This window comes from Schistocerca gregaria, chromosome 8 (assembly GCF_023897955.1).
Source record: "Schistocerca gregaria isolate iqSchGreg1 chromosome 8, iqSchGreg1.2, whole genome shotgun sequence".
Taxonomy (NCBI): Eukaryota; Metazoa; Arthropoda; class Insecta; order Orthoptera; family Acrididae; genus Schistocerca; species Schistocerca gregaria.
Window position 1 is genome coordinate 410,775,607 of NC_064927.1, and position 26,859 is coordinate 410,802,465.

A 26,859-nucleotide genomic window follows, 5' to 3' on the forward strand; every position below is an offset into this window, starting at 1 on the left:
CGAGCTCTGATTTCTCTTATTTTATTTTGATGATCATTCCTACCTATGTAGGTTGGGCTCAACAAAATATTTTCGCATTCGGAAGAGAAAGTTGGTGACTGAAATTTCGTAAAAAGGTCTCGCCGCGACGAAAAATGTCTATGCTGTAATGACTTCCATCCCAACTCGAGTATCATATCTGCCACACTCTCTCCCCTATAACGCGATAATACAAAACGAGCTGCCCTTTTTTGCACCCTTTCGATGTCCTCCGTCAATCCCACCTGGTAAGGATCCCACACCGCACAGCAATATTCTAACAGAGGACGAACGAGTGTAGTGTAAGCTGTCTCTTTAGTGGACTTGTTGCATCTTCTAAGTGTCCTGCCAATGAAACGCAACCTTTGGCTCGCCTTCCCGTTAATATTATCTATGTGGTCCTTCCAACTGAAGTTGTTCGTAATTTTAACACCCAGGTACTTAGTTGAATTGACAGCCTTGAGAATTGTACTATTTATCGAGTAATCGAATTCCAACGGATTTCTTTTGGAACTCATGTGGATCATCTCACACTTTTCGTTATTTAGCGTCAACTGCCATCTGACACACCATACAGCAATCTTTTCTAAATCGCTTTGCAGCTGATACTGGTCTTCGGATGACCTTACTAGACGGTAAATTACAGCATCATCTGCGAACAACCTAAGAGAAATGCTCAGGTTGTCACCCAGGTCATTTATATAGATCAGGAACAGCAGAGGTCCCAGGACGCTTCCCTGGGGAACACCTGATATCACTTCAGTTTTACTTGATGATTTGCCGTCTATTACTACGAACTGCGAGCTTCCTGACAGGAAATCACGAATCCAGTCGCACAACTGAGACTATACCCCATAGCTCCGCAGCTTGATTAGAAGTCACTTGTGAGGAACGGTGTCAAAAGCTTTCCAGAAATCTAGAAATACGGAATCAACTTGAGGTCCCCTGTCGATAGCGGCCATTACTTCGTGCGAATAAAGAGCTAGCTGCGTTGCACAAGAGCGATGTTTTCTGAAGCCATGCTGATTACGTGTCAATAGATCGTTCCCTACGAGGTGATTCATAATGTTTGAATACAGTATATGCTCCAAAACCCTACTGCAAACTGACGTCAATGATATAGGTCTGTAGTTAAATGGATTACTCCTACTACCCTTCTTGAACACTGGTGCGACCTGCGCAATTTTCCAATGTGTAGGTACAGATCTATCGGTGAGCGAGCGGTTGTATATGAGTGCTAAGTAGGGAGCTATAGTATCAGCGTAATCTGAAAGGAACCTAATCGGTATACAATCTGGACCTGAAGACTTGCCCGTATCAAGCAATGTGAGTTGCTTCGCAACCCCTAAGGTATCTACTTCTAAGAAATTCATGCTAGCAGATGTTCGTGTTTCAAATTCTGGAATATTCCATTCGTCTTCCCTGGTGAAGGAATTTCGGAAAACTGCGTTCAATAACTCCGCTTTAGCGGCACAGTCGTCGATAACAGTACCATCGGCACTGCGCAGCGAAGGTATTGACTGCATCTTGCCGCTTGTGTACTTTACATACGACCAGAATTTCTTCGGATTTTCTACCAAATTTCGAGACAATGTTTCGTTGTGGAACCTATTAAAGGCATCTCGCATCGAAGTACGTGCCAAATTTCGCGCGTCTGTAAATTTGAGCCCATCTTCGGGATTTCGCGTTCTTCTGAACTTCGCATGCTTTTTCCGTTGCCTCTGCAACAGCGTTCGGACCTTTTTTGTGTACCACGGGGGATCCGTTCCATCTCTTACCAATTTATGAGGTATGAATATCTCAATTGCTGTTGCTACTATATCTTTGAATTTGAGCCACATCTCGTCTACATTCGCATAGTCAGTTCGGAAGGAATGGAAATTGTCTTTTAGGAAGGCTTCTAGTGGCACATTATCCGCTTTTTTAAATAAAATTATTTTGCGTTTGTTTCTGATGGATTTGGAAGAAATGGTATTGAGCCTAGCTACAATGACCTTGTGATCACTAATCCCTGTATCAGTCATGATGCTCTCTATCAGCTCTGGATTGTTTGTGGCTAAGAGGTCAAGTGTGTTTTCGCAACCATTTACAATTCGCGTGGGTTCGTGGACTAACTGCTCGAAATAATTTTTGGAGAATGCATTTAGGACAATCTCGGAAGACGTTTTCTGCCTACCACCGGTTTTGAACAAGTATTTTTGCCAACATACCGAGGGTAGGTTGAAGTCCCCACCAACTATAACCGTATGAGTGGGGTATTTATTTGTTACGAGACTCAAACTTTCTCTGAACTGTTCCGCAACTGTATCATCAGAGTCTGGGGGTCGGTAGAAGGAGCCAATTATTAACTTAGTTTGGCTGTTAAGTATAACCTCCACCCATACCAATTCGCACGGAGTATCTACTTCGACTTCACTACAAGATAAACCACTACTGACAGACACAAACACTCCACCACCAATTCTGCCTAATCTATCTTTCCTGAACACCGTCTGAGACTTCGTAAAAATTTCTGCAGAACTTATTTCAGGCTTTAGCCAGCTTTCTGTACCTATAACGATATCCGCTTCTGTGCTTTCTATTAGCGCTTGAAGCTCAGGGACTTTTCCAGCGCAACTACAACAATTTACAACTATAATTCCGACTGTTCCTTGATCCAAGCACGTCCTGTAATTGCCAAGCACCCTTTGACATTGCAGCCCATCCCGCACTTTCCCGAGGCCTTCTAAGCTAAAAAACCACACAGCCTCCGCTACCCGTGTAGCCGCCAGCTGAGTGTAGTGAACTCCTGACCTATTCAGCGGAACCCGAAACCCCACCACCCTATGACGCAAGTCAAGGAATCTGCAGCCAATACGGTCGCAAAACCGCCTGAGCCTCTGATTCAGACCCTCCACCCGGCTCTGCACCAAAGGTCCGCAGTCGGTTCTGTCAACGATGCTGCAGATGGTGAGCTCTGCCTTCATCTCGTAAGCAAGACCGGCAGCCTTCACCAAATCAGATAGCCGCTGGAATCCAGAGAGAATTTCCTCAGATCCAAAGCGACACACGTCATTAGTGCCGACATGTGCCACCACCTGCAGCTGGCTGCACCCTGTGCTCTTCATGGCACCCGGAAGGACCCTTTCCACATCAGGAATGACTCCTCCCGGAGTGCACACTGGATTTCTTCCCCTCCTAACTTTGTAGGTTCAAATGGCTCTGAACACTATCGGATTTAACTTCTGAGGTCATCAGTCCCCTAGAACTTAGAACTACTTAAAACTAACTAACCCAAGTACATCACACACATCCATGCCCGAGGCAGGATTCGAACCTGCAACCGTAGCGATTGCGCGGTTCCAGACTGTAGCGCCTAGAACCGTTCAGTCACTCTGGCCGGCTGTAACTTTGGTTGGAGGCTTTCACAGGATGATTGGCATCTCTATCTTTGAGCTTCTGCTTATTCATGTTTTTCAACATAATCTCTATGATGCTCTCCAATGAGCCAAACCAGTGGCCACTTATTCTGCTGTTCGTTTTATTTGTTGAAAAACCCTCTGTTAGTGCTATCTTTACTAGGTCCCATACATCTGAGCAGTATTTTTAAGATGGTGTATACAAGTGATTTGTAAGCTGTTTCCTTTGTACACTGACTGTATTTTCCCAGTATCCTGCTAATTAACAGAAACCTGTCACTTGCCTTTTCTATGAGCCTATGCAATCGTTTACACACAATGCAAACAGCAAGGATCCCAACAACGTTTCCTGAGATATGCTTATAGTTTTTCCTACATCTGTTGATTGTCCACCAAAGATAATAGGCTGCATTCTCCTTACCAAGAACGCCTCAAACCAGTAACAAATTTTGTTTAACAACCAATATATTTGCACTTTTCTTAACAACAGATGGTGTGGTACACAGCTAAGATTTTTTCACATGAGAAGAGTTAGTGCACCACCTGAGTGCTTTGATCCACAGCTTCCATGATGATGTGCAAGAATGGCGCATGTTGGGTTTTGTTACAGAATACATGCTGGTTGGCATGGAGGAAGTCGTCCTACTTGAAACACCTCATTATTTTAGAGCTCAATATGCTCTAAGTTTCTACAACACACAGACATAAATGAGATTTCCAAGTTACTTTCCTATCAGTCTCTAGACAGTAAGAGCCTTTACATAATTAACAAAATAAGAGCTTTCGGGACATCACACAACTTTGTGAATACATTGAGGAATTTCTAGCAAACAACACACAGAATATAATTTGCAAACATCACAATGTGCTATGAACATTATTAGGGTTCATGCAAAAACAGCACAAAGAGGATGAAGAGCAAATATATCTATGATGCCTTGGATGAAGCAATGAAACTCACAAGAAATGAGAGATGACACTGGTCATGAGTGGTTTAACTCACAATGGGCTCTGGTGGAGAAGATAATGGTGTAGGGAACTATGGTCTTCAGACTTCACTCCAGCAGGCTACACACATGGATGTCACCCCTGACAGTGAAGAAAAGGCCAGCAGAAATCAGACTTATTTTATTCTGGTGAAACGAGCTAAGAAAAATGTGAAATCCATTAAAAACCACCCTGATGCTGAATGTCTACAGTGACCACAAGCCAGTATAATTGGACTTTAAAATGTAATGCCTTAGCAATGCTAAAAGGTGCTTAAAATATCAACATCCATAGATATAAGGAAATTAGCAAATTCTGAAGTGAGAGCTAATGTTGGTGTTGCTCAAGAGGAAAAGATGAAATCAACAGAAGAGAGACAGCCTACAGACGTTGAATCTACTTGGAGCTCTGTAAAAGATACCATAACCTAGCCCAGGAAAGTTGCATTGGATGCAACACCAACATTGTAAAAGATACCATAACCTAGTCCAGAAAAGTTGCATTGGATGTAGCACCAACAACAAAAGGTAGAACTGGTGACTGATGAAATCCTGGAGATTATGAATGAAAGAAGGCAATATAAAACCAAAGATTCCATAAGATACAAAAACCTACACAAAAACGTTTACAGAAAACGCAGAGATGTGAGGAAATCATGAATGTCTAACAAATGTAAAGAAACTGAGATACTTCAGAAAAAACACGACCAATTTAATTTATTGTTCAGCATTATCTATGCATCAGGAAAACTACCTTATGACTGGCTAAGATCAACTTTTATACCACTGCCAACACCTCACAGTGGGTTGACTATTGAATGATTAGCTGATGTCTCACCTACTCAAAATATGACTGTATATCACACACACATGGATTTAGAAATCCCAAATGGACGTGAATCAGTTTGGCTACTAAAATAGCGGTGGAATTTATGAAACATTTATCTTTAAATGTACTAGTGCTGAGATATGAATGTCTATGTGTAAACTTGTCTCATCACCTACAAAAAGCCTCTGATTGTATGGGACTTAAAAAGATGGAATTTTGAGGTCAACTGTTACCAACCAAAATGATTTACGTATCATCAGCACGCTTCATTACAATTAAACCACAGACCAAAAAACTGGCCAACATCAAAAGCTACTACAATTATTAAAAATCGAACACTGGAAGATCCAGGATGAAATGTAGGATGGAAATCAAACAGTGTCTAGAGAAAAGAACTGACGCTTTCGAAATATACAAAGGGTGTTCAATAAGTAATGCAGCACTTTTTTTTTTCTCAGCCAATTTCAGTTGAAAAAAAAATGTAGAATTTTTGGGGCATCAAGGAATATTCCTACTTCAGCCCCAATAATTTCATGAATAGAATAGAACAGAACATTTTTATTTGCGTTTCAGTATTTTTCATACAGTCGGCTTCATCAAAGTTCACAGTGGTGTCAAGTTTTATACAATAATCAATTACATATACAAAAATTAACACAGAAAATAACTACCTTATTTAAGAACTAAAAGATTTTCTTTATCACTCAGGAAAAGCACATACTATAATGATCAGTTTGTAGGAGTTCTTTAATTGGATACAATTAACTCTATTTAAGCCAAGTTTGTAAAGCGTTCTTGTATTTATCTAGTGGTACTGTACGAGCTGAGTATGGTAGCTTATTGAAAAATTTTAGACTCAAATATTTATAGCTATTATGGTCTATAGCAAGTCTTGATGAATGCAAATCCAATAAGTGACTATTTCTGTTCTTGCGAACATGCACATCACATCTCATGTTGCATTTTTTCAGATCTTCTCTGGCATATTATCCAACTGTTTTATATACACAGATTAGGTAATATCATTATGCCAAGACATTTAAAGTGGTTTCTGCAGGGCTCTTTGGGTGGCAATCCTGCTAAACGTTTTATTGTCTTCTTCTGCCACCTGAATGGAAGAAAACCAAATACGACTGTGGCAAAAACTGCTTGCTCATATTGTTTCTTAATTTATACAACAACAAAAGCACACGAGCTAGTTTCCTGCACAGATAATGTGTGCATTTTTACCAAGAGAGTTTTTGTCTATGAATAGTCCAAGTAGTTTTACTGTTTTATTTTCGTTTTTGGTTACCTTTAGCTTAAAAATTATTTCTTCTGTTTCTGTTTGGCTTATTGACATGACACCAGTGATTAGTCATTTGCACCATTTCTCCATTGTTATTTAGCGCGCTTTGAAAATTTTCAACTGTCATTACTGATGCCATGTTATCAGCACACAGTATATTCTTACATGGTACGTAATTTTAAGAATAATTAATTTCAACAATAAACAGCAAAGGCCCAAGAACAGAGCCTTGGGGTTTTCTTGTTCTTATTGGGAGCACTGGTGATCTCTGCTTATTTGCATACACAAGCTGTAAACTTTTGCTTAAATAAGATTTGAATACACTGAATGGTTTACTTTCTACGCCATAATATTTTAACTTTCTGATGAATAGACCTATGCCACATGACACTGAGTCAAATGCTGTGCTTAACTCATTAAAAAATGTGTTCCAGACACAGATGTCCTTTTTTCATAACCTGCTTGAATTCTGCAAGACCATCTTTTCACAGATGGTTGTGGGACCTCTGCTGTTTGTATTGAATGTCAAATCAAACCCCCTTCAGCTGCCTAATTTCCAAACTCTTACTTCATTGGGCTTCCAGTTTTGGCGATCTAATCTTTAGGTCCCCTGACCAATGTGTAGGAAGGTTCCAACCTCGGTTCCAGTCAAAATGGGGGCCAGCATTCAAAGACTGGTACCTGTATATTTCTGCTTGCTACAGCGATCACTTCAACCATCATCTGCCGAATATTTATCTAACAATTGGTAGATGATTTTCATCTTTGACTGTTTCAGTTTGAACAGTAAGAAGATGATATTTGAAGTGATTGCTGTATTAAGCAGAAATGTGCAGATACCAGTCTTTGAATGCTGGCCCCTATTTTAACCAGAACCAAGGTTGGAATCTTACTAAACGTTGGTCATGGGGCCTAAAGATGGCATAATATATTACCAAAACTGGTAGTCCAATGAAATAACTGTTTGGAAATTAGACAGCTGAAACGTGTTTGATTTGACATTCAAAGCTTCGACTGTTTTTACGGTTGAGACCTGAATCCGAACTCTTGCACATTTAAAATTTTGTTGCTTTCAAAATAACTATATCTGTTTAAACATATAATTTCTATTACCTTGGCTACAATTATTACTATTGAAATTGGTCTGTGGTTATTTGGGAGGTTTTCATCACCACCTTTTATAGTTAGTTAATGTAACTGTGGGCTTCAGACATTCTGGGAAAATTTCTTCACCTAGTATTCTGTTAAACAGTGAAAGAAGTAGCATTTTTATTTCCTTTGGCATACACTTTGTGGTGGAATTACCGAGTGCAAAATAGTATTTTGTTTTGGAATTGCTTAGTTTGTGTATCAATTTATGAATGTCATTTACAGTACTTAGGGTCCACATCAATTTCTACTTGTTTGTTTTGGATGAGTTAGCAGGGCTTCTGCATATAATGTTTTCTATTGGGATAATTAGTGCTCTGTAGATACATAAAAGCTATATGCCTTTTAATTTTGTTTTTGTTGTACTAAAAAACTTGTCTAATATTGCTGCAAAATAATCTGTGAATTGATGAACAATTGAGACTTATCCAAATTCGGCTGGTAGAATACCTGAGCATTTAGAACACTGTACTTCAAATGGGAGATTCCAGATTATACTTTAGTTGTGATATGAAGTTCTATTATTATATGTTTACAATTTTCTACCTCCTTAACAATGACTGATACTGATACACACATAGCTGAACAGAGGCAGAGCCTATGCTGAATACTTTATGCAACAAGTAACAATTGTAGGCATGAAGGGAAGACAGTACTGCTTGTGTTTTCACTTAAAAAGTTGATACAATTCTCACTATCGTGAAAGTAAGCATTTTTCCTATCAGTTCGGAAACAGCAATCATCAATGTTTACGTATCATAAATTTTTCCACAACCATATCTTTCTATGTGTCTGGAGATAAAGAGTTTTCTTTATTTGAATGTTTTGCACAGATACTGAAGAGAAGGAGACTACTGAGAACACGATGATACTCAGTTCTGCAGATACAATGAAAATTATAAACATCGTTCAAATGTCCCAAAATCTGATTGCAATATTGTTGCTCTGTGCATCGATGTAGCTTTACTGTTTTTCCAAATATACTGAACTGCCCTACTTAATTAATTTTTTGTCATTCTGGATTAACATATAAGTGCAGGGCAATGATGTTTGCTTGACAGAAATTTTCTACACAGAAAATTTTTAACAAATGAATTTATTCGCTCAGCGGTAAAATGTTATCACAAATGTGGAAAACATAACAATTTGAAAATAATACTACAGTAATGTTGAACCCTTATCACTAATTAGATTTTCTTAGTTACTGGCGCTACTATTTAGTTGAATGCACTAAGCAATTGCTGGATTCATTACTACTGTGTGACTGGGTATCTCGTCACTAATGTGTTATTGCATCAATGTGAGATTTTACACTGAGTGGGATATGACGATGACAACGAAATATTATACATAATTTATGCTTACTCTTTTGCTTTCTGGGCGTCCCATTGCAGTCGTTCTTCGAGGGTCGAGCCTTCTGGTGGGTTAGGGCGATCTAAGCTGGCAAAAGCCCTGACGGCACGAGTAAAACGAGGGTATTCTTTCACCATTATGTTTACACTAATATATAGTGTTTCATATCACACTGTTTATACGCCAGGCTGAAGCCGAAACAATCGCGAATTTGTCGCTATGAGTAGCAGAAATTGGAGAATGTATTCGCCTAGCGTCGACGTTCTTGAATCTCTTTAAAGATTAACACTATTCTCTATCAGCAGTTATCAAGTTTTACAACGTTGTGCAAGTTTCATGCCACCATACGCGCACAGATAAAACACATGCGGTACTCAACCCATTTCTATGTTGACAGGTGTCTTAACACACTACAAAAGCACACGACATTCCTACCACAACATTCAACATCACTTTTGCAGGGTTGCAACCTTCCCTACTACCACGTGTTACGTCTCTGATCAGAGACGCCGCAAATATTTACCTTAAGTGTTTGGTTTGATTGTGTTGTATATGTTTGCGTGAAGGTGTTGACAGACGTGTTTGGGATTTTTGGTTGATTTAGAACAGTTTTATTATGTTCACAAATAAGTGAAAGTGCGATGAAATTAATGTTTGCTGCTGCAACCTGTTTAGGAGAGTGAATAGACCACAGTGTGTGCGACTCAAAGGATAAAACCCTTAATCCTGCTTGCCATCCGTAGCTGATAATCTTTACTTTGCGTATTTTTAGTATTTTTTGTTCGAAACAGAATTGTAATCGATGGAGAACTTTATCGGAATATTATCTCCTAAATTATCGGCGGAACTTATTGCAAAGCGGGCAGCTCACGTTTCAATTGTAGATGATGGTATAAAACTCTTGTCAGAGGAAGTGAGTTTTATACGACGATTTGCCCGTAACATAACCGACACATTCATATCATTTCATGAACAACTCGTTTTAGGTGTTTCGGGCTCTGAAGTGTGGGAAGCTTGCTATTCAAAATTTCTCACAGAATGAGTTGCACCCTAGTCCTGATAATGAATCAGCTGTACCTTGGTTGTTTCTTGTGGATACCTTAAATTTTTCCTTTTGGTATCCAGAGGGCTATGCCAAGAAATGGGAAGTAACTTGGCAAGGTAAAACATACACAGGATATTTTGCCCTTTGTGCGGCTGTAAACAGAGCAATTTCGGTACGTCAGTGAGAATAGACTACACAACGAAAAGTTTATTGCTATAAGAAGCAATGGCTACGTTCCTGCAGCCCCAAGTGAATTTCTGATTATGGATTTGCAGGAAGGAGTGCCCATGACTGATGCAAAATTTTGTTCCAATGTGACCCTGGATCAACTACGGCACATACTTCGTGGTGATAAGGAAACTGATGTCCCATTGCTACATGCAAGAGTAGATTGCTTGAGAGAAGTGGGGAATGTACTTATGGACAAGTATCAGGGTATGCATAATTTTGGATTATTTAAAACTTTTTCATAATTTGAAAGGTATGAAACAGTTGTACGAGTCATATGGGATGTTATGAATATTTAATAACTGCCCATGTTCATCCGACATATTCTGTACTAATATTCTGAAGGGAAACAGTGAGAGTTGTGGAGAAATACAAAATATACATCAACAGAGAGTAACAGCTACCATTAATAAATACTGTAGGATAGCATATGTATAATTGTTAGTAAAATGCTGTTATTGTTGTGCATACATAATCTGAAATAAATCTAATAAAATTATCAATACAGCAGCATGGCAGCATTGTTTTTTTTTTATATATATACTGGGCATTATATATGTGATCGCCAAGATGTTCACAACAATCTTAGGATGAGTTCTACCTGAAACACGTCAGTCATTGGTTTATCAGCTGGTGTCTTTTGTGACCAGTACAGCAGTTGTGCCGTACTGCTATCGATTTGCAATATCGTCCCATTCTTCCTGTGTAACTTTATGTCAGAATTACAAGGTCCACAAACACCATTTAAAATTAATTGATTATGTGTGGAGTGCACACAAGGTTTTTATTTTTATTATTTTTTTTATTTTTAAAGTGATTCTCCATTAATTCAAAATAATGATACTAGTAGGAGAACCTAAAGTACTCATATTAGTGAAAGATGTATGCATGTGAAAGCATTGTATGATATTTGAAGTTTGCAAACAACTGTATCAGTTCCTTCCTGAGCTGTCGTAAGGAGGCTGTGTGCATAAAACACACAAATATCCACCGAAAAACTGTATCTGAACACTTACAAGACTACTAACAAATTAAATGTGGTGTATGCCAAGGATCTGTAAAGAGACCCCTTCTGTTCCTTCTGTATGGGAATGATCTCAACTCAAATGTGGATGCACATAAAACAGTCATATTTGCAGATGTTAACTCTACTAAAAGGAGACAGCAGTGAACAGTTACAGCAATCAGTAACCACTGTCATAAAACAACTTAGCAACTGGGCACAGCATAATCTGCTTGTAATGAATAGTAGAAACCCGGTTGCACTAAAATGCTACAGTGTTCCTACTAGGACCTCTATCAACGATGAACCAGTAGGTGCACTTGTCTGGTGCAGACCCCAATCAGTCTTCCCTTCTCCTCCCGTCCAGCAAGTCTCCCCTAACCCGTGGTCCTGGATACCTTTTCCGACCTACCCTTTCTCCTAAACCTCTCCAGTTCCTTTCCCTTCTTCATTCTTGTCCAACCCTCCTGTCAGAAGAAGGAGGCTCTGACTGTGAAAGCTTGCATAAGTAAAACCTTTTTTCATCTGTTTGTTCTCCTGCCACCACTTGGTGAGGAGATTTTTATCTATCCAAGTACGTTTTACTGTATAAAGTTTATTATTGCAACTTGAAAGAAGTATGCCTAGAAATCATTTTCAGAAGTGTACTTATAACTTGACTTGTTCAATGCCTTATGCAAAAGATGCTTTGGTAGAGAGAAGGTACAGTAAATGCAATACAATGTGATACAAAGAAACAGTTCCCACAGACAAGATGCTTAACTGCCAAAGAATTGGCAACACAGTTCCAGAGTTTGAAGTGTTCCTCATGGAACTCATGTAATACAATTTGTAGAAAGTTGGATAAAGCATGAAATTGACAGTAGTGAGTTTCTTTGGGCAAATTTGGGTCTATACTGAAAATCTAGTATAATGGGAAATGAAAGTGGTGTAGGCTATTGATCATAGTAAACATAAATCCGTTGAGAAAGAGAGAAGCAATATTAAATGAGCAGATTGCATGTGATGCAAATAACATTTTTAGACTTTTTTGGAACCTAAAATTTTAATAACATCTGTTTCAACTACTTTAAATGCTTGCATATTAGTGACATGGTTGCCTTAACGTTGGTGGTATGTGTAATTTGAACTCCTGGTTATTTCTGTAAATGATGTTTGATACCGGTGGTCTCTGGTGGGATTGTATTTGATTCTTTGATTATGTGTCCAATGTGTTCGGTCATGCTCCAGATGTGTTGATGTCCAGATGTGCTTACCTGCTGTACAAGCAGCCATGCACATTTGTTTTTGATACATGGTCACTACCAATTTTCACACCCGACATATACTGATTTATTTTTGTTGAAACTATAATTTACTATAGATCCCTTGAACAAAAAACTGTACCCAGTAGTTGGAAGAAAGAACAGGTCGCACATGTGTACTAGAAGGATAGCAGAAGTGATCCACAAAACTACTGGCTGTATCCTTGATGTCCATTTGTTGTACAATCTTGGAACATATTCTGTCCTTAAAGAGAATAAGGTATATCAAAAAGAATGGTCATTCTCCTCCATGCAAACTAGCATGGATACTGAAAAAATAGATCATATGAAACTCAACACGCACTTTTCTCACATGGCACCCTGGTATTCCATGGATCAAGCCAGTTGGGAGGGTGCAATCTGTCTTGACTTTCAAAGGGTGTTTGACTCAGTACCATATGTACATTTATTATCAAAAATGCAATTGTAATGTGTATCAAATGAAAAATTTGTGTCAGGATCGAGGATTTTTTTATTCGCGATGATGCATCAAGTTACCGTGGATGGAGAGTCATTGACAGATGTTGAAGTACAATGTCTCAGCTGGAATCGGCCAACTAATAGAAGTCCAGGGTGTAACAACATGTAGGGGTATGAAATGGAACAATCACATTGGCTCAGTCGTAGGTGAAGCATGTGGCAAATTTTGGTTCATTGGTAGAATAATAGGGAAATGTAGTCAGTCTACAAAATAGATGTATTGCAAATCACTTGCATCAACCATCCAAGAATTTTGCTCAAATGAAAGTCGTGGCCATTCTAGTGATCTCGATATGTTGTTCTTTCTGGCATTTGTTCTAGAAAAGTTGCAAATATTCGACTGTTTTCCTGTACAGAGAACCTTCATTACCTAGCGTTATAAATACGGGCTATTTGCCGAATAGGAAGCTAGTTTACATTCAGAAGCATACATAATAAGACTGAAGAATGAATAAGTAAAAAGTCCTGGTTGTAGTAAGTGCAGATGTGAAGATTAGTCAAGAGTGAGAGTGATCAGTTGATTGTGAAGTATTAATAACAGTACTTCATAGTAATTTGTCAGTAAAAATATTGTTGTGAGACTGGTAAAAATATTTTTACTAACAACGTAACGATAGTTTCCTATACCTAACTTCTTTATATCATAAGATGGGATTGTATTGTATATGTGTGTGATCAGTTTAAATAAAACTTTCTTAAACTTTGCATGTGACTTGATTATTTTTTATTACAGTAAAAGTAAAGGTAGCTTAAGATATCTTAAAAGCCCCTCCTTAATGTTTTTCTGTACCCACCACTGCTTGGAGATAGATGCGAACTATCCTGAGAAAGCCTACTTACAAAGTTTGAGGAACCAGCTGTAAGCGAGGAATCTAGGAATTTACTACAACCCCCTATCTTTTGCTACCATAGTGATTGTGTGGACACAGGGAAGGGCAGATTTTTAAAAATATCAATATATATTGTACCAATATCAATATTTTCAAGACAACAATATCGATATTTTTAAATATCGATATTTTTGGCCCATCCATACACAAGGGAAGACTCGGGAATGAAACGCTTCTGACGTGCATGCTGCACGTGAAATACCATAAACATTTCAGACAGCAAAAGTCCATTTTCGATGAAATGTATGTGACTATTGTGCCGAGTCTACATTACATTTAGAGTGCCTCTATCCTTGCTTCATCCAGTGACTCAGGGAGTAAGGAGAGTGCACAGTCTGCCTCATAGTTGGGAGCAGGGATTGGTAATTTCCATCATTCTCATACAGTGCTGCCACCAATGTGCTCATTTTGCACCTCATACCTACTATTTGCAATGGTTGAAATGACAAGCTGAAATAACAAACTTTCATGAATATGCAGTACAGTTACATTCGTGTTCAAATCTGGTGCTCATTTGTAGTACTGAATATGAAATTAAATTAAGTCCATTGTAAGACATTTACTGTTAGATTGCAAAGATTAGTAGTAGCTGAAATGGGCAAGACATCTGTTGATGAGAAGTATAGTGTCTGTGTGTCAAGAAAAGACAGACAATAAAAACTTGCAGACAGGCATGATTAAAAGACACACACATTTAGCTTTAGGCCACAACTTTCATCAGTAAAGACACAACACACACTCACACAACCACAAAGGAGCATTCCCTTCATCCCTCAGTACCATGCCAGACTGGAAAAAGTGAACCACATCCTTCATCAGGACTTTGGTTATGTATTATTATGCCCTGAAATGAGGGCATTCTACCCGAGATACTTCCCACTCCTCCTAAAGTGGTGTTCTGTTACCCACCAAACCTCCACAACATCCTAGTCCACTCCTATACCACTCCCAATCTCGACCCTTTGCCACAATGATCATATCCCTGTGGAAGATCCAGGTGCAAAACCTGCCCAATCCACTGACCCAGCACTCCATATTCCAGTCCTATCACAGGTTTATCCTACCCCATCAGGGGCCAGGCCACCTGTGAAAGCAACCATGTAATTTCCCCAGGAAAGCGTCCTGGGACCTCTGCTGTTCCTGATCTATATAAATGACCTGGGTGACAACCTGAGCATTTCTCTTAGGTTGTTCGCAGATGATGCTGTAATTTACCGTCTAGTAAGATCATCCGAAGACCAGTATCAGTTGCAAAGTGATTTAGAAAAGATTGCTGTATGGTGTGGCAGGTGGCAGTTGACACTAAATAACGAAAAGTGTGAAGTGATCCACATGAGTTCCAAAAGAAATCCATCGGAATTCGATTACTTGATAAATAGTACAATTCTCAAGGCTGTCAATTCAACTAAGTACCTGGGTGTTAAAATTATGAACAACTTCAGTTGGAAAGACCACATAGATAATATTGTGAGGAAGGGGAGCCAAAGATTGCGTTTCATTGGCAGGACACTTAGAAGATGCAACAAGTCCACTAAAGAGACAGCTTACACTACACTCGTTCGTCCTCTGTTAGAATATTGCTGTGCGGTGTGGGATCCTTACCAGGTGGGATTAACGGAGGACATCGAAAGGGTGCAAAAAAGGGCAGCTCATTTTGTCTTATCACATAATAGGGGAGAGAGTGTGGCAGTTATGATACATGAATTGGGATGGAAGTCATTACAGCAAAGACGTTTTTCGTTGTGGCGAGATCTTTTTACGAAATTTCAGTCAACAACTTTCTCTTCCGAATGTGAAAATATTTTGTTGAGCCCAACCTACATAGGTAGGAATGATCATCAAAATAAAATAAGAGAAATCAGAGCTCGAACAGAAAAGTTTAGGTGTTCGTTTTTCCCGCGCGCTGTTAGGGAGTGGAATAGTAGAGAGATAGTGTGATTGTGGTTCGATGAACCCTGTGCCAAGCACTTAAATGTGAATTGCAGAGTAGTCATGTAGATGTAGATGTACCAGCTCTGCTGCACAGTTTCTTATATTGGTATGATTACCAACTAGATGTCCACCAGGATGAACAGCCACCACCAGACTGTAGCAAAGAACAAAGTAGACCTTCCTGTGGCACAACATGCAGCTGAACATAACATGTTTGATTTCAATGGCTGCTTCACTACCTGAGCCATCTGGATCCTTCCCTGCATCATCAGCTTTTCTGAACTGTGCAGATTGGAGTTATCCACTCCCATAATTATCCTACGGTAACATACTGTCACCACATCCTCCATACCAACAGTTTCCACTTCCTGTGTCCTGTCATCTCCCACCCTGTTTATTTGCAGCCCTCTGCCAATACTTCTACCCGTCTTTCTTCACTCCCTGCCCCACACCCTCCCGACAATGCACCTCTTGGAGTCTGGTCCCTGCACACTCCACCAGACAGCATTCGTCTCTCTTCCCATGCGTACACTACTATCCCTTTCCCTTCCCTACCTGCTCCAGATTGATGCTTGCATCCCATTTGATGTTGCATTCTGGCCTGAGACGCTGAGTTGGCAGTTGTGTGTGCATGAGGTGTGCTTGCTTTTTGTGTGTGTGTGTGTGTGTGTGTGTGTGTGTGTGTGTGTGTGTGTGTTTACTGATGAATGCTGTGGTCGGAAGCTACGTGTGAGTGTTTTTTAATCATGCCTGTCTCCAACTTGTTGTGCCTTTGTTATGGTAATTAGCAATCTATCTTTTCCTACATTGTTGATATTCCCATCTGGAGTTTCCATTGTTTGGTTTGAAACAATATCCAATGTTTAAGATTGATTAACTGATGTATCAGTAGTTAAGATATTGGCGGTGTGATCGATATTATTATAAAAGTATATCAACATTTTGATGTATCAGTATTTTTTGTTCATCCCTATGAGAACAAGAACTTACAATGCACACAGAGACATTGAAAAAGTTATTATTCCTGCACTCCATACTTGAATGGAATGGGAAAAAGTCCTGATAACTGGTGCAATAGGAAGTACACCTGCTGTGTGCTTCACATTGGTTTACACAGTATGGGTATGGATGCAGAAAGACAGATGCTAATGTGCTACATTTTAAGTAGAAGGTATGGGTACAAGTGAATTGATCGCAAGTTTCTTATTGCCTGTTTTAAGTATCATTTTACCTTTCGTACATTAAAAGGCACTATTGTGAGGAACATTTGTAAATGTGTTCCATGCAGTGAAGGGTCTTGCGAGTAGATACTTCTAATGATCCTTCAAAATATATTAAATTAGTGCTTTTGCATTGAATGGGGCAGAACATGTTTCAACTTCCTTCTCCATAACAGAATATCAGAAATAGTGCTGTAAGAAGTAAGATGTTTCTGTAGATTAATCTACTAGTAGTAGAAGAATTTGGCTATGAACCATGCACATTTTAAGTTACCAGAATGATACTTTCACTTTGCAGTGTAGTATGCACAATAATGAAATTCTTTCACATTGTAAAATATTTCTTGGACTGAATTCAAACTTAAAACCTCACCTTTTGCAGGTAATGCCCTTACCAAATGAACCATGTGAGTGTGCATCACAAACCATCCTGACACTTAATTTCTCCCTCCCAACCCTTCTAGTTTCGATGGAAGCTTTTCCAACTAATACTTGTACAAAGGTTATGGCAAAGACTGGTCTGCTACTGTCTAGGGGCTGGTTCCAGAATGAAACAACTGAGCAAGAGAGTGCATACTGTAATAATACGGGTACATTTAAGTTGAGTGGCTGCCACTTTACTGCATTTGTTATTCTCACACTATTATCAGAGTTCTTTTAGACAGTATCTCTTGATGTAAACTGATCCGTATTCACACGTGATTTCAGATGTGTTGGTGCATGTAGTGTAACAACACCATACTTTGGTGGACCCTAACTTGACGCAGCTCCCACCCTATCCACTCTCAACACTCGATAATTTTATTTTTTGCTCCTTAGAAGCAGGAGTGATGGCTGTGAAATAGAGTTTTGTTGGCCCAATAGTACCCTGATGGAGGCCACTACAGTAGTGGGCATTGGTACACGATGAATTGGTGCATTATCTTATGGAATGAAATGTTGTACAACCCAGAAAAAGTTTATGGGGCCGGTTATGGGTTACAGTTTCTGAAAAAGAAAACTTTAATGTGTAATGAAGTATTTTTGAATGTTTTCTCATTTGAAATACAAAATAGAGTAACATTGCTTTTATTTTTAGGATCATTTGTGAATTGTTTAAAAGAAAGCCAAAACTCTGCTCAGAAATTGCTTCAGCTTGTGGTCGACAATTTTCCCTGTTTCAGAGATGAGGCAGAATTTGAAGGTTATGCAGGTAATAATCATTTTTTGTATGTTACTAACATCTTACAGATATAATTTAGTGAACCACTATTAAAGTGAATATTAATTGTTTCACAGCAGTGCATGCACAGGTAGGATTTTTGTTAGTTTTGTTCATATTTTGCAGTCCACAGTACATGCATTTTGATTTTAAATGTTAATCAAGTCCATTTTCAGTCAACTTTACATAAAATATCTTAATTTATTAGCTGCTGCTGTTTGCACTTTATGGTGTAGCACTCAGTTTTTCAAATTTATTAGTCTGTTTTGCTTTAATAACTTTGGTTCCATCCAGTAAAGTCAATATCTGTGTGTTGCAAAGACTATTAACTTTCTGGCTGCTAATACAACCTGATTTACAATGAGTAATGTACTGTAGATTCCATTTACAAGACCAAAATTATGTAGAAATTAACAAATCATTATGGTGCCATACCTGAGAACACCACTTGCAAGCTTAATAACCCGTGAGTAAAATGATGTTGACAAATTCCAGTTATGATACTTCTGATACCAATGAATAATCTATACAAGATTAAGTAGTTTGTCTGTAGGTTGGTACTTAAATAGTGGCAACACTGCTGTGGAGACACTATGCAATGGAATCTACTATTGTCACTGATAGCACATGTTGTTGAAATACCTACCTTACCTCCAAGCAAATGGACTCGCCTATCCCACATCACCGTAGTGCACACAATCGAGGAAAACACAGTCACTTGTGAGCGAGCAGTCTAATGTAACGGTGTCACTATGTTTTCAAAACAGGAGCAATGAAGTTGGATCAAGATTGAATGTGCCAGATTTCATACAGCACAACAGTGTCATCAAGGTCTTCAAGAGGCATGCAGGGAATCAGCATTACTGTACAGAACAAGCGAAAGAAGCGGTTACACTTTCTGCACAACCCACCCATTATTTTGTACGACAATGCACGGGCACATACAGCGCAAGCTGTAGCTGCTCTGTTCGGTCAAAGGGACTGGGAAGTACTGTACCATGCACCATGCTCCCCGAACTTAAGTCCTTGTGACTTCAATTTGATTCCGAAGATGAAGGAACCACTTTGTGGCATTCGCTTCAGAACTGTTCCAGAGATTCGACAGGCAATAGACCGCTCCATTCACACCATCAACAGAACAGGCTCTGCTAATGGTATACTACGCCTTCCACATCACTGGCAGCGGGTTCTACAAAACACTGGTGACTACTTTAAGGACAGTAAAAGTTGCAAACATGTAACTCTTTTGTGTTTGTTGTGAATAAATAGTTGCCACTATTCAAGTTCCAAACCTCGAATTTAAGATATCAGTTCACACAATTTTTAATTATTGTTATTGCTGGATAACTTTGGACATAATGTCCTATAAGCGATCTGTGACCATTACGCAGCACTGTTGGTAACCTCTTTTTGTTGTGATTAACAAAATTCGTTATTAGTCAGTCACTGTACATTATGCATTTTGATTAGCCTCACCATCAGATCTGTGACGAAACAACAGCAGTGATTTAAAATTTACCAAAAAACACAGTGTTGGAGACTTAAAGTAGTACACAGACAATACAAAGTATTGTGCCATGCATCACATGCAGTACCCTCATTTGTGTATTGAAATGCCATATACACTCCTGGAAATGGAAAAAAGAACACATTGACACCGGTGTGTCAGACCCACCATACTTGCTCCAGACACTGCGAGAGGGCTGTACAAGCAATGATCACACGCATGGCACAGCGGACACACCAGGAACCGCGGTGTTGGCCGTCGAATGGCGCTAGCTGCGCAGCATTTGTGCACCGCCGCCGTCAGTGTCAGCCAGTTTGCCGTGGCATACGGAGCTCCATCGCAGTCTTTAACACTGGTAGCATGCCACGACAGCGTGGACGTGAACCGTATGTGCAGTTGACGGACTTTGAGCGAGGGCGTATAGTGGGCATGCGGGAGGCCGGGTGGACGTACCCCCGAATTGCTCAACATGTGGGGCGTGAGGTCTCCACAGTACATCGATGTTGTCGCCAGTGGTCGGTGGAAGGTGCACGTGCCCGTCGACCTGGGACCGGACCGCAGCGACGCACGGATGCACGCCAAGACCGTAGGATCCTACGCAGTACCATAGGGGACCGCACCGCAAGTTTCCAGCAAATTAGGGACACTGTTGCTCCTGGGATATCGGCGAGGACCATTCGCAACCGTCTCCATGAAGCTGGGCTACGGTCCCGCACACCGTTAGGCCGTCTTCCGCTCACGCCCCAACATCGTGCAGCCCGCCTCCAGTGGTGTCGCGACAGGTGTGAATGGATGGACGAATGGAGACGTGTCGTCTTCAGCGATGAGAGTCGCTTCTGCCTTGGTGCCAATGATGGTCGTATGCGTGTTTGGCGCCGTGCAGGTGAGCGCCACAATCAGGACTGCATACGACCGAGGCACACAGGGCCAACACCCGGCACCATGGTGTGGGGAGCGATCTCCTATACTGGCCGTACACCTCTGGTGATCGTTGAGGGGACACTGAATAATGCACGGTACATCCAAACCGTCATCGAACTCATCGTTCTACCATTCCTAGACCGGCAAGGGAACTTGCTGTTCCAACAGGACAATGCACGTCCGCATGTATCCCGTGCCACCCAACGTGCTCTAGAAGGTGTAAGTCAACTACACTGGCCAGCGAGATCTCCGGATCTGTCCCCCATTGAGCATATTTGGGACTGGATGAGGCGTCGTCTCACGCGGTCTGCACGTCCAGCACGAACGCTGGTCCAACTGAGGCGCCAGGTGGAAATGGCATGGCAAGCCGTTCCACAGGACTACATCCAGCATCTCTACGATCGTCTCCATGGGAGAATAGCAGCCTGCATTGCTGCGAAAGGTGGATATACAATGTACTAGTGCCGACATTGTGCATGCTCTGTTGCCTGTGTCTATGTACCTGTGGTTCTGTCAGTGTGATCATGTGATGTATCTGACCCCAGGAATGTGTCAATAAAGTTTCCCCTTCCTGGGACAATGAATTCACGGTGTTCTTATTTCAATTTCCAGGAGTGTATATGTTTATGTGCAGGGTTTCAGCAATTTCTGCATGACTTGCCCTTCTGTGTGACACTGTATTTTGAAGCCAATTTTTAGTCTTTTGTTTTTACACAATAAATGGTTATGGGTATTGATATAATAAGTTATTAACATAGAGATTTCAGTTATTATTGCTTTATTAGGCTACACTCTGTTTAACATCTGTAAAGCAAGGATTTGTAACTTCCATTGACATTGTAATTGTTTTCCTTGTAAGCCATATTGTTCAGGCACTACGTGTTGGCCGGCTGTATGACATGATACTTTGAACTGTCTACTAATTGTGTCTATATTTTCAGTTGTTACTTTTTTTTCACAGATCTGATAATGGAACTAATTCAAAATGCATTATGTACAGTGATTGATTAACAAATAATTTTTGTGATCAGAACAAAAAATCTGTAGTTTTTGTCATTGTTTGCCATGGACACTGTCCTAGTTACAGGGCAGCTAATTGTGGCGCCAATAAAATAACAAATTTTGCATGTAGATGCTTCCTTCACTAATTCATAAAGATGAACATGAAGAAAATATTAAAATACTGCAGCAATTAATTGGTTGTTTTTTACTTTCAACTATAGTTGTGGTAGTGTGTTATCGACATTAGTAACTTTTTAAGGCAACCTTAACCGAGCAAAAGAAATGTCTTCCCTCTGCAAGTGACCATTGTTATAGGGCTTATATGGCTGCTTTTCAGATGTTATCAATTACCCTGGTACTTGACGCATAGTATGCAACTGCTAATTGCACTGCATTCCTCAAAAAGTTTACTGTTCATAATGTGTGTGTGTCCCGTAAAGCTCTATAAGGCCACAAATGATCACTGAAGGAGGATGTCTGCTAGGACTCTTAGTCCAGACGTGTGACCACAGGTACGTGCTGTACGGGGATTTTATGCCTCATGGGCAGGAATCTACCAGTTGAGCTGTCCAGGTTCACCTCATTGTCCTACTTGTAGCGTGAATCACTCACAAGAACTACCCATGACCAGTGGCTCAGCATAGGAAAATACTAGTAATAACAATCTTTATTTATCTATAATAACTTAACACTGTTTAACATTATCATACCATAAATATAATGAATATATACAGAAATAGCATTTTAGATATTATAATCAGATATTTTTAAATGTATATACATATTTACTGCCACCAACATTTTGGAAATTGATATATAAAAGATTTCCACAGTGTTGCTTATGTCTTCCACCAGTAACATGGGCTGTGGTATGGCTATTTTATAATTTGTTATCATGTGATTATTATCTGTAATTCATGTATTGTTGTTGTGACTCGCCGATCATTCAAAGTGCCGCCGTGCAATTACGTGCGTCCTCTACATGCCGTGCTGTCTGCCAGCCATGCAGCAGCTGCGCCACCTAAGTGCCCAGCCAGGCAATGGCTGCTAGACTTGGACTCAGTGTTCATTCGAATGTTACCGTGTTCACATGTATTGCTTGTCAACTTGCTCTGTGACGTATATGTGTTGTGTCGTTTTGAAATATATGTGTTTAACTTGATGTTATAACAATTGGCGACGAAGTAGTGGATTTTTCCTTTTCACTGTTGACCCACAGGTTTCCATGGCTACTGTTGAGCAACTATTGCAAGGTCTCATTGAACAGCAAACGCTTCTAACATCAGCGATTCGCGATTTCGTCGCGGCGTCAAATGTGGTGCGTTTCTCGTCGTTGGCTATACCTCCTTTTCCTCTTTACGATGAGACGGTGGAAGACTGGTCTGATTATGAAAAACATCTTCGACAGCACTTCTTGGCATTTCATAGCACTGACGAACAACCATGTAAGTCTCTGTTCCTTTCCTGGATTTCACCTCAAATGTATCGGTTGTTGTCACAATTGACTCCTTTGAAAGATCCTGCGTCTTTGTCCTTTGCTGAAATGTGCTCACTTATCTGTCTATTTTCAAAAGCAAACGCATGTGGTAGCCTCTCGTGTTGCCTTTTATTGTTGTCAAAAACAGCCGCATCAATCCTATCGCGCTTGGGCTGCCAACTTCACGGTCTCAGTTGAAAGCGTCAATTTGTTACTGACGTTCACAAAGAATCCTATGCCGATTCCATGGTACGGGATGCTATTATCCAGTCGGCACCCGATAAAGAAGTTCGGCAATGTTCCCTTCAGTTGGCAAATCCGACTCTAGATGAAGTCCTCTCCATCGTGCAGTCTTTTGAAATTTCTCACGCTGCTGGGGCTCAAATAGAGGTGTGGGGTGATGTCGGGGAAATACAACCTCTGTGCGCTGTTGACGACGTGTGCGGCGCATCCCCGCCGGCTGACGGGGCCGCAGTGCGCTCCCATGCGCGGCCTCGGCCTAACCGTAAGCAACCTGCTAAGAAACTGCAGCAAAACCCCCAGCAACTTCCTTCATGTCCACGGTGTTTTACGAAACATTCACGTGAGGATTGTCCCCAATGTTGGGCTGTGTGTCACTATTGCAAAAAGAAAGGTCATGTGTGTTCCGTTTGCAAATCTGACCGCATACATGATGTTCATGAACATGATGCTGATTCTGATTCTGTGTTGTCTGTCAATTGCACTTCTTCCCGTTCAGGGAAGTTATTCCTCACTGTCCAAAACCTTGGTCGAGATGTTTGCATGCAGGTAGATACCGGTTCTGCTGCCACTATAATTAATTCTCAGGCATATCTTCAGTTGGGTTCTCCACTCCTGTCACCTGTCACTCGGCAATTACGGACGTACAATAAACAGAAGATTTCTCTCTTGGGACAATTTAATGCTGAGGTATCTTACAAATCCATCGTTCGCACTGTTTCCATATTTGTGGTCAACCAGAGTAATGCAGAGAATCTGTTTGGTTTCGATGCCTTTCATGTTTCTGGGTTCTCCATAGATGACTTTGTCAATATCGTCTCTGATGCTATTCTTTATGCTCAATTGGATTCCTTGTCGACGACATTTTTGTCCCTTTTTTCTCCTGGGTTAGGCCGTGCAAATGACTTTGAAGCTCATATCACACTCAAACCCACTGCTCGGCCTAAGTTTTTTCGGGCTCGGCCCATTCCTGTGTCTCTTCGTGATCGGGTAAAATGGGAGCTGGATTGTCTCACTACTTCAGAGGTCTTGCTTCCTGTCACTTCCAGTGAGTGGTCCTCTCCTGTCGTTGCTAAGCCAAATGGTGATATTCGTCTCTGTGGCCATTTCAAAGCCACTGTAAATGCTCAATGCCTCATCGACACTTACCCTATGCCCTGACCTGAACAACTGTTCACTAAACTTGCTGGAGGCCAGTATTTTTCTAAAATTGACCTGTCAGAAGCTTATCATCAACTTCCTCTCGACACTGCTTCCTGGCAGTTTCTGGTCCTTAACATGCCTTTTGGCCTCTATCAATACCAATGCTTGCCATTCGGGGTTGCTTGCGCCCCTGCTCTCTTTCAGCGATTCTTGGAACAATTATTGCTCCCTGTCCCTGGGTGTATCAATTACATGGACGACATTGTTGTCACTGATTCCACCACTGAAGAACATCTTCAAAATCTCCGCACACTTTTTCATGTCTTACAGACCACCTGTCTCAAGTGTAATCTTCAGAAATCACAATTTTTTCCGGCATCTATATCGTACTTGGGGTTTCAACTCTCTTGGGATGGTATCCGTCCGCTTCAGCAAACTGTCTCTGCGATTGATGCCCTTCCTTGCCCTACTTCTGTTAAGGAGCTGCAGGCCTCTATCACAAGTTTTTATCGTCTGCGGCTTCGGTGGCTCAGCCGTTGCATCGCCTGTTGCATAAAAACATGCCTTTTCATTGGTCCGCGTCAAGCGATGCGGCTTTCCAGAAATTGAAGACTATGCTGAAACAGGCCACGTGCCTGGCTACGTATCGACTTGGCCAACATCTTGTTCTTGCCACGGACGCCTCTCAATACGAGATCGGTGCAGTCCTTGCGCACCGTTTTTCTGACCGTTCGGAACAACCCATTGCTTATGCCTCCAAAATGCTCACGGACGCCCAAAAAAAAGTATTCTCAAATTGAGAAAGAAGCTTTGGCCATTATTTAGGCTCTTCATAAGTTTGGTGTTTTTCTCTACAGCTCCAAATTTCATCTTGTTACGGATCACAAACCACTTGTTTCCTTGTTTCATCCATCAACATCACTTCCCGACAAGGCTGCACACCGCTTCCAGCGTTGGGCTGTTTACTTGTCTCGTTTCAATTATGAGATTCATTTCTGGCCAACGGCTCAACATGCAAATGCTGATGCTCTGTCTCGCCTTCCCATGGGTCCTGATCTGGCATTCGATAGGGACGAACTTTTGTGTTTCTACCTGAATATTGCCAAGCAGCGGGTTGTGGACGGGTTCCCTATCACCGGGGACAGGCTGGCAGCTGCTATGGGTTCTGACCCTACCCTCTCCTGGGTTTTACGCTATATTCAGAGGGATTGGCCAGATCGCCCGTCTGCTAAGAATTCTGATCTGTTGTGGAACTACTGCTCTCTGCGCTACCGTCTCATGGCTAGGGATGGTGTTATCCTCCTTTCCACTGACAATGCTTCGCTGCGTGTTGTGGTACCTGCGTCTTTGCGTGCTTCGGTCTTGCGCCTCCTTCACCCAGGGCCCTGGGGTGTGCCTTGCACAAAATCTCTGGCGCGTCGTCATGTGTACTGGCCGGGCATCAACTCTGAAATAGCACACACGGTCACGCCTGCGCCCGTTGTGCGTCACAGGCCACCGCCCCGAAGTCATCTTTGTCACCGTGGCCTTCGCCTGAGAAGCCCTGGGAGCGCATTCATGCTGGCTTCGCGGGACCCTTTTTAGGTACTTTTGGCTCCTTGTCATTGATGCTTACTCTAACTTTCCTTTCATTGTCCATTGCACGTCACCTACCACCAGGGCAACCACAAGTGCTCTCGCCCACATTTTTTCTTTCGAAGGCCTCCCCTCTACTCTTGTTATAGATAATGGTCCGCAATTTGCCTCTTCTGAATTTGCGGATTATTGTGCTCGGCACGGCGATATGCATTTCATGGCCCCACCATTCCATCCACAATCAAACGATGAGGCTGAACGACTGGTCCGCACATTTAAGGCTCAGATGCGGAAACTTCTGACTTCTTCTGCTGCTGATGATGCGTTTCTCCAGTTTCTGGCGTTTTACCGTTTCACCCCCATGGGCAACCACAGCCCGGCTGAGCTCTTACATGGCCAACAGCCCTGCACGCTACTTCATCTTCTGTGGCCTCCCACCTCACGGCCATGGGTGCCTTCACTTGACAGGTTCACCGCTGACGACCTCATCTGGGTCCGGCGATATGGCAGGTGGCCAAAATGGAGTCCGGTCTGCATCTTATCACACCGTGGCCGATGCCTATATGAAATCCAGACGGACACAGGTGTTGCTTGCAGTGCGTCATTCGGACCAGCTTCGGCCTCTTGTGCCGGCAACGCCGCTACACCGCCTTCAGCTCTTCCTGATGCT

General features: G+C 41.2%; 2 protein-coding genes across 2 annotated transcripts in view; one reads left to right on the forward strand and one right to left on the reverse strand.

Moving 5' to 3' along the window:
• The window catches only part of LOC126284092 (activating signal cointegrator 1 complex subunit 3), a 223,304-nt gene extending 213,790 nt beyond the window's left edge, over positions 1-9,514 (reverse strand). The window contains exon 1 of the mRNA XM_049982741.1: positions 9,034-9,514. Coding sequence (XP_049838698.1) covers positions 9,034-9,158 — 125 coding nt within the window. The 5' untranslated portion in view covers positions 9,159-9,514. The remainder of the gene's footprint in view (positions 1-9,033) is intronic.
• Positions 9,504-26,859, forward strand: part of LOC126284093 (queuosine salvage protein) — a 38,587-nt gene continuing 21,231 nt past the window's right edge. Inside the window, exons 1-4 of the mRNA XM_049982742.1 lie at positions 9,504-9,934; positions 10,008-10,238; positions 10,342-10,501; positions 18,202-18,315. Of these exons, the coding sequence (XP_049838699.1) occupies positions 9,824-9,934; positions 10,008-10,238; positions 10,342-10,501; positions 18,202-18,315 (616 nt within the window). The 5' untranslated portion in view covers positions 9,504-9,823. The remainder of the gene's footprint in view (positions 9,935-10,007; positions 10,239-10,341; positions 10,502-18,201; positions 18,316-26,859) is intronic.